Genomic DNA, 9,549 nt, shown 5'->3' with positions numbered 1-9,549 from the left:
TAAAATTGAATCAAATAAAAATGAGAAAGCGATCACTTAAAAAAAAAAAAAAAAAAAAAAAGGAAGAAGCCATTGTGGGCTAAAGAAAGAAGCTAGTTACAAGGAATTGCCCTTGGATTGCTTGTAAATTTGAGTTTAATATGGACTTTATCCTCTGTATTACCTCGATCAATTGGTAGTTGATTGTAATTATTTTCATATTAAAGATTATTTCATACAAATACAATACTATCATTTTTAATGGAAAATTAGTGTACAAGACACTTGAAACTATGAAAAAATAATTAGTTTAAAAAGTTCATATCAATTACAGTTTAAAACATATTTTCAAAAGTGCAATAATAATGATATAACATAATGCAAATAAAATAATACATAAAGAAAAAGGTACTTTTATGTTAAAGCCATGTCACTTGGTGATTTCTTTATTTCGGCATATTTTCTTGCGTGAGATCTGATGAATTTGATTTGGTCTTTTTTCCTGGATGGATTCTTCTTTAATGCAATGGATTCCATGACTTGGGATTTGCCAAGAGATGAAAAAGTGGCTATTCAAATTTTTCCCGAAGGAAAACACCATTCCAATAGCCAACGTATGAAAATAAATTACGACTGAAAGTTAAAATGGCTCATCCCAGGAAGAGTAAAAGGTATCAGAGTGGAAACAGTTTGTTGGATTGTGCATTCCATTTATTGTTGTCATACAATATTGGTACTTGCATATTATCCTGTTGACCGTTAATGTTGGCTATCACTGAACCATGAAAGTTTGCCGAGATCCCACTACAGTTACACCAATCATTTTTATGGAATTCTGAAGGAAGCAATACTGCTTTATTTAAAAAATAATTAGTACTCAAACTGCTTTGCTTTTACAGTTTGTAAAAAAGCTTTCATCAATTTCTACTAATTTGAAAGGCTTTCTGATTTTACCAGAAGTACTGTTTACAATGCTATGAGTACCAACTTCATACAGGTAGTTGTACCAATCTATTAAATGTTTCATCAGCCACATTTAACTGATCATATTATGTCTATCAATACACACCTTTTTTTAATGATAGGATCCTTTACTTTGAAAATAATTCATTGCTTGCTTTGTAGAAGGCAGATCCAAAATTTTAACCACTTTTTTCAAAACTCTCCCAAAAATATAACAGTAACGGTTAATTTATATCTTTGTTCATAAAAACAAAATGTGGGTTATTGAGAATCTATCAGGGTTACATCAAATGAAAAAGCAAATTTTACGAATGCGTTTATTTATATCATGCTTATCCATAACTGGCACTAAATCCCAGTACTTGGCGAGAGTTTCACAGTCGACAGGATAATAGGCAAGTATCCAGTTTTACTTATATTGTCAGAAGTTAATAATATTGAGTTTTGCAAACCAAAGATTATTTCAAATGAGTCACAATACATGGACAATAATGGAATAATCACATTAGGTATCAATTTTTTATATGCATGTTCCAATTTTTTTATCTCATCTTCACATTAAAAGCAATAAATATTAAAAAAATTGTAGAAATTTATAAAAATTTATTCATGAGAGCAAAAAATAAAATAAGTCATATGGATTTTTGGAGGGATTTGTCATGAAATTAGAGAATGTTTCCTTGTTGCTGTTTCATCTAGTATCAAGACAAAGGTGTGACGGAAAAAATAAATCAAAATGCATTAATATAATAACAAAAATGGAAGGTATGGCTTTAATAAAAAAGGATCACAGAAAAATAACTGTATTTATACAATGTAAACATCAAAAAAGAAAAACTGGAAATATTCACATAATTACAGATTAATTTAGATAATCATTTAGAAATTGATTATTCTAAAAAAAACTGAAAACTGAAATTTATACATACATAGGTGATAGGAGACAAAAGATGGAAACACCTGGTGGCTAACACAGTTTAACCAAACATACAAAATAACTTTCATTTTCCCAATAGAATTTAAAAAAAAAATCATATCACAAATAATCACTCTTATTATTTTTATCTGATGGCAATACATTAAGTAAAAATGCCAAGGTAATATTAATAAATTATAATATTCAAAATGTAAATAGCTCTTATTTTATTAAAAAAGGAATTAATTACAATTAATTACTGAATGTTTATCCGAAATTAAGAAATAGCATATACAAATAAATGTTTTTCTTATTTAATATTTTTCCATTAATTAACACATATTCCCAAATTTGTATTTCATTATACAGACCCAAATGAACGATATTCTTTCAGTTTTCCCCAAAAAATGAAAGAAAAAAATTTGGAATACTTTGATTATCTGCAGCCATACCAAAAAGTTGCAAAAAAGCATTCACGAAGCAAAGCAGCATATTGCCAAAATAGCTATGTGCATAGCATATCTGTTTTAGCCAGTAAAAATGCTAAACTGCATGGATACTGTGTTTGTGCAATTCTCTCATTTTTCTTTTAAGCATAAACATATAACTGTGAATATGGGAAGAACAACAGAGAGAGAGAGAAAGAGAGGAGAAAAAAAAAAACTTTTAAAAGATAATTGTTTTATTACTGATTTTTCTCACTTTTAAAATTCTACTGCTCTTGTATGGAATTCTTAGTGTGCCACCATTTCGGAAAATACCCGTTTCTTTTGCACATTAACCTGAAAAAAAATTAGTCGGCAACGAGTCCACGACTTTTTGGTGAAGGTGCGGATATTTAGAAGGTACCAAATTTTGATTTAATAAATATTTTATTTTCATTAAAAAGTCAATGAATCAATCTAAATTTTGAAACTTTAAAACATCCCCCCTCAGCAACAATCATCTTTGTAAAAAGGAATAATCCTCACTTCGAACACTAGGATAGAAGAGTTACGTTTCTTCTGCCACACTTTGCAAGTGAACTAGCACCTTTAAATATGACAGTAATTTGATAATTTAAAATAAAGTAACTGAAACTATTACTCAAATAAATACTAAACGATTTCAGAGTATTACCTAAAGATGATTTTTATCCAAAATTCCTGAAATACAATTATTTGAAAAATTGCAAATAGTTGTTTTAGAAGAATTTATATTAAAATGCACAATCAATCTGTTATCCCATTAAACTCTCAGATGAATAAAACTTCTCAGATATATACTAGTGGTGCATAATGTTGACATTGGCCTTCAATAATGAAGCAAACAGTAAGTCTTACTCTGACAACATATAGGAAAGGAACAAATCACACTTAAATGTGCTCTTCTTGATCTAGAAACTAAAAAACGTTGTTGGGATATAAAAATAGAAGACAGAACATTTAAACTCCAAAATATTATTACAAAATGTGAAGAAAGCTGCAAAACATTTGAATATTTTTTAAAGAAAGCATTTTAATATTGGATCAATTCTCTGCACAGTAATGTATTACACAAAATAAATGGTAATTTTTTATTATCGGGAAGCCCACTAAAAACTTGTGAAAAAGTATTTGTAAGGCAATGCAGTCACCAAAATAATTATGTGGCAACTCATGATATCAGCAAAAATGTGACCCATGTATATGTGTAGCAATGTCTGTTTTGGTTAGTGTGCAATGCCTATGTTCTACACACTGCCAGCTGTACAATTCTCTCTTTTTTTTTAATAACAAAACAGATCACCTGTGCACATGGAGAGAACAACAGTGCCCCCCCCCAAAAAAAATACAGCAAAATTTTTCAAAAAAAAAAAAAAAAAAAAAGGTAAGCATTTTATTACCAATGATTTTTGCCATTTTAACCCTCTGAGTGTTATGAATTTTTCCCTAAAATTTCATGAAAAAGTGGTATTTTCTTGATCATAATTTCGAGATGATCCTCTCACTTTGTACTCTCAACTTTTTTCCTTTTAATAAACATAAAAAAAAAAAAAAAAAAAAAAAAAAAAAAAAAAAAAAAAAAATCAGATACATCAGGGGCTAGTAGAAATTTTCATGTGCTATGAATCGCAAAACCATATCTATATGGAATCTTATGTACATAACCACTGGAGCTTTAATTTTATTGACCGATTGCTCTTTTATAGAATTTTTAGTGTGTTGCTATTTTGAAAATGGTTCTTGCATTTGGCACATCAGTTTAGTGAAAAATCTTAAATCTCACCAAGAGATATGCTGTTTTGGTAAAAACCCTGCTTCTCTGGAAACTCACCAACAAGTTCCAAGACCTGTTGGTGCAGATGCAGGTAAGGAGAAAGTGCTAATATATGTTTTAAAATTCCATTCCAAAACTCTGTATGTAAAATATCTTTCATTTATTCATATTACAGATACCTTCATATTGCTATGAGTACATAATTTTTTAATTTTATTGCATAGTTTTACAAGTGTTTTACCAGCTCTTGATTTAACAAATTTCATGATCAATCAGATAATTCATCTCTATAGATTCAGTTCCATACAGAAAGTAACCAATCAAGACTGCATAAACTCTACTGAACAAGATTACTCACAATATACAAAAATAATCTAAGTATCATCTTCTAGTAACAGAGTTTTTCAGAAGAAACAAAAGATAAAAGTAAGACATAATATTTGGTATACATAACAGACATATATTTTAATAGTAACTTATGTATAAATTAGTCATAGTAATAAAATCTGTAACAACATTTTACTTGAATGTGACAATACGCATGATTAAATATATAGTTTCTAAAAAGTTACATAAAATTAGAAACAAGTTTTGTAAGCATTTTAATTTAATGCACAATTTATAGATATAATTACTCAGCGAATAAAATTTAAGACCAAATATATGTTTCCTTCTGAAAAAAACTTTTACCGTTACCATTAAACACTCATTCTGTATGCATTTACAGTAGGTGCTGCTTAATGTGATTACGTTTGCCCAAGCTATTTTGATAATATCAACCGAATGATAATATCAAAGAAGAAAAAATATTCTTCAAAACAGCAATGGAATTTAACTATTTTAATATAAATAAAATAAGAAAACATATTTAAGAAAATCAAATCTGAGAGTCTTCAGGTTTTAATGATCATCCGAAAGGGCCCTTTTAAAAGTTTAATATGATTTATCAGCAGAGATTACCAATAAAGATGGCTCAAGGGGAATAGAGAAACATTTTTACAGAATGTTACATAAACATGCATTTAGATTACCATGGGAATGTTGTGCATCCTCTATAATTTAAAAAGTGAAAAATATGTGTATAATCTATAAAAATATTGAATGTTTTTAATTAGATAAATCATGAATTAAATGTATTTATATTTAAATCAATCAGACAAAAGGTAGAAAAGCATATTCTTAAGAAGGGCACCTATTACTTTTAAACAGTTTAGCTTGCTAATTAATAACTGACAGCTTAAATATAAAAGAATATTTGGGTGAAGTGCAGAATTGCCCATTTATTTGGCACTTTTTACAAGAGTAAGAAGAATTGGATTTTTTTCAATTTCCTTTAACTTTTTAAGTGAAAATACATTGATGTATACATAGACAAAGTCAAGGGACTACGCAATGCCGAATTTGTGCAATTCTTTGATGTTTTTTAAGTGAAAACATGTTGATGTGTACATGGATACCCAATTTGTGCAATTCTTAAAAACGTGCCAAGCAGTGGGTGATTCTGCACTTTCCCCAAATATTTTGTACTTTTCCAAATGGCAACAGACTTGAAAGAAATGCAAAATCCTGTTACGAGACTAATAGCCAGTTTGAGCTAATAACTCAAAACATATAAATAGGCACTTTCACAGCCTTTTAATCACAGAAATGTTTGTTTAAAACGTATTCGTAATATTTCTGGAAATTATTTGACCCATACTGTAACACTAATCTTAATACTTTGAGGTCATACCTCAACGGAAGAGAATTTCTCAATGTAAAATTTAAAATTTGTCACTTTAAAATAGTTTATTTTATAGTTATTTTGATCAGAATAAGCAATGTATTTTCCACATTTTCATATACAAATGGGTGGGCCTTTGGCAGTTCATTAACAATAAACAAATAAGATTAGCTGCATTCACATTAAGCAAATTCTACTATACACCAAAAACTTTGCAGAGGTACACTGCGAAAAAAAAAAGGGACAATTCTATATCTTCTGTTCTACTGGGCCAATTTACGAAATTCAAATTGCGTTTTTCATGTCTTGAAAGCGTGGCTTAGGATATGTATTAGATTTATATACAGCATTGTTCTAAGATAGGTATTTTAACACAAAATCGGACTTTTTCTGAAATGAGATGCCAATATTTTTCCATATTTCAATTCTATGACACATATTAAATTTCGTAAAATTTGGTGCGAAATTTACGGAGAAATTCAAAATTTTATCTTGCCAAATTTTTTTCAGTTTTTTACCAAGAATAATTCACTTGGTGAAATTCTTAATTTACAGCAACCTAGTTATCTTTCCTTTTTTTCATTGTACACAAGTGGGAAAAAAGTCATCATTCATTATTTCAAATAATTTTAACAAAGTCTGTAAACCACACTTTTGTTATTATAGCTTATATTAAATATGGCAAATTTTAAAATATGCCAAAATGTAAATTCACGTATATCTTAGGAAATTTTCAATTAAAAACTCTTAAGTTTTTACAGATATGCTTAGAAATACATCCACTTTAAGATGTTAAAAAATTTATAGCTTATAATACAAATTCTTTTTTTTTTAAAAATTATAAAAAATATTTAAAACTACAAATTTTTAAAATAAAGAATAAAAAATGGGCAAATTATTTTGGATTAAGCCTAAATTTTGAATTCTGGAAGAAGGAATCAAGTAAGTTTAATAGAAAAAATATTAATGAATATATGTCAAATTTAATTAACATTGGAGTTACAATTTTGAGAGCTAATTTTTTAAAAACTACTCCTGAGATTTGTTACAAAACTTGGCAGTTTGGCATAATTTGAGTCGTAGAATTGAAATAAATTGGCATGCCATTTCAGAAAAAGTCCAACTTTATGTCAAAATACCTATATTAAAGGCAATGCTATATATAAATCTAATACATATCCTAAGTCGCACTTTTGAGACATGAAAAACGCAAGTTAAACTTTGTCAATCGGTTCTGTAGAATAGGATATATAGAACTGTCCCCTCTTTTTTTTTTCGCAGTGTACATGTCAATAAACTTTCTAAGTACACCCCAAATTAACATATTACAGAATATGAAATAAAAAAAACCAATAAAACAAACTAAAATTTCACTTTTATTTTGTGAAAAAAAAGTTTTTTTTTTTTTTTTTTGTAACATCAGGAAGTATATAAATTATGTTATATTACTTCACAAACAATAAGTGCTCCCCAACATAAAAACATACTTGAATAGCTCTATTACTGAATTAAAACATATCAAAATATTACAGAAATACTTCTACTAAACATGAAAATTAAATAAACTATGTAACTAATATTTAGTTAATTATCTTGCAAATGTAATTTCAGAAAAGATTCCAATGAGGAAATTCTGAATGTTATAGTGATAGAACACATCATATACATTAAAATTTACTGATATCGACAGACTCAAAGGATTTCCATAAATAGATTAAATGACTAAATAAAGTAAAACTGTTGTACAAAAAATATGGTAAATTATTAAATTTAATTTTAAATGTAATACTGTTATGCACAGCATAACAGCAAACATTTGCAAGTGCATATGTTGATGATCTTTAACGGGGGGGGGGGGGGGGAAGAAACATATTTGTAAATCAGAAATATCCACCGAGATTATTTAACCCTTTAAATGAATGATTACCGTAATAATTTCAAAAATAAATTTTCATACTGTTTATTTAAGACTTTTATGTCGAGTCAGCTTTTTTAACAGTGCTGCATCTGAAAAATCCATACCTTCTTTAAGAAATGCTTTGCAAGGATGCATCATTTATTAAACTGACATTTTTACAGTTTTTCTCGAAATAAAACATAATATTCCAGAAAAGAATTTTAAATATTTTTTCAAATATATCTGAACTGACTATTTTATAGGCATAGGTGAGTTTATTAAATATATATTTCTCAAACAGCTGCTGAATATATATTAAAATGAGAATAGAAAATTCTTGACAAAAATAGTTTTAAGCCTTCAAAATATATTTAAATGCAACGAGAATTTTTTCAATGTTTTCTTTCTGAAATAAATATTAATGTATTTACTTAAAGTGTAAATACAAATTTAAGCATTCTGAAATATGAAAAAATTTCAGAAACAGAAGTGTAACAAATATTTATCACTCAAAACTAATCTTTGTGGTGATTTTTATGCATAAAGTTTTATAAACTTCTTAGAATTTAAATTTTTTATAGTGTCTTCATACAGTATTGATTTATTTTACACTTCAAAATTATTATGTTGACTGCTGTAACTGTGGTCGAGGATTATTTTGTAACGCTACACTAAGGAATGCTAAATGGCCTTTAGGGCATTTATTTGCATAATGTCCCTTCTCACCACATTTAAAGCAAGTTACTTGTTCAATAGGCCTATAACCAGCCTTAAGGCCATCTTGCAATTGAATAGTGACTAATTGTGCCTGACTATTTGGTACAGTTACTCTTTGACCATGATCTTCCCTAAGTTCTGCAGGCATATTTGGACATGCAATAGCTTTATGACCAGGTTCAGAACAGTAATGACAAGTGATAGTTTGCTTTTTTGGCTGCGTACCTGGATCTTGAATAGGTAAATCAAATTTTGGGTGCATGAACTTACAGTTTGGCCCTTCAATACAGAAACCACACATATAGTTTGGGCAGATTACTCTTCTTGTATGTCGATGCCTACAGTTAGGCCCATGTCTACAAAACCCCCGATCATACCACGGGCAATCTTTGATTTTTGCTTCTGGATCTATGTGCAAGAAAGGGCATTCCTTATTACTACAGGCATTAAACCTAGAATAAAAGTAACATTCAGGCATTTTACTCATATCATATTCGTGTAAGAATTCACACTGATCGCCCTTCTTGCAAAGACCCCGAAGCCAATGTTTACATACAACAGTTCTATCACCTTTAACATGACGAAATGGACAAGCAGACCCTTTACTACATAAGCCCCGTAAGTAAAAATCGCAAATAGAGGATCCCGATTTGTCCATGCCGGGAAATGGCAATGGTAAAGCACCCAGCTGTTGTTCCAGGGCATGTTCTATATCAAATCTTAAATTATCTGCATAAGCGACAATATCTTCCATAATTTTTATTTTTATTCATAAACAAACAAATAAATAAAATACTATCTTTCTCTTCCAACCAGTTTACGCATTGCCAAACAATAAAGCTACATGCAAACAACTGTTGCCATTTCTTTTCGAACGAATATTCTGTTTTTATTTTGATGGGAATGATTCCACTTTTGGTTTTAATGAACAGTCGAAAGTTAATAAAATTCGATTCAATAAAATGCAGATTAAAATAAATGTTTAAAAATACATAGCCCTTTAATTCTAATAAATTACTCTTAAAATAGTTAAAAGTATTATCAGAATATTTATCATCCTTTATCATGATCAAATTTCATCTGATCTAATTTTAAAATAGAGATTTGATTTATGAA

The 9,549-nt window shown here is 28.6% G+C and overlaps 1 protein-coding gene across 1 annotated transcript; it reads right to left on the bottom strand.

Moving 5' to 3' along the window:
• Positions 1-221: 221 nt before the first annotated feature.
• On the bottom strand, positions 222-9,287 carry Clp (Cleavage and polyadenylation specificity factor subunit 4). Its single transcript, XM_085815100.1, has one exon. It carries the CDS (start codon positions 9,185-9,187, stop codon positions 8,339-8,341), a length of 849 nt encoding a protein of 282 aa, XP_085671226.1. The 5' UTR covers positions 9,188-9,287; the 3' UTR covers positions 222-8,338.
• Positions 9,288-9,549: the final 262 nt, after the last annotated feature.

Source organism: Stegodyphus dumicola, chromosome 4 (genome assembly GCF_044657685.1).
Source record: "Stegodyphus dumicola isolate Sdum_Otavi_A_Nest chromosome 4, ASM4465768v1".
In the NCBI taxonomy this organism is placed as follows: Eukaryota; Metazoa; Arthropoda; class Arachnida; order Araneae; family Eresidae; genus Stegodyphus; species Stegodyphus dumicola.
This window is presented reverse-complemented; position numbering and strand designations above follow the sequence as displayed.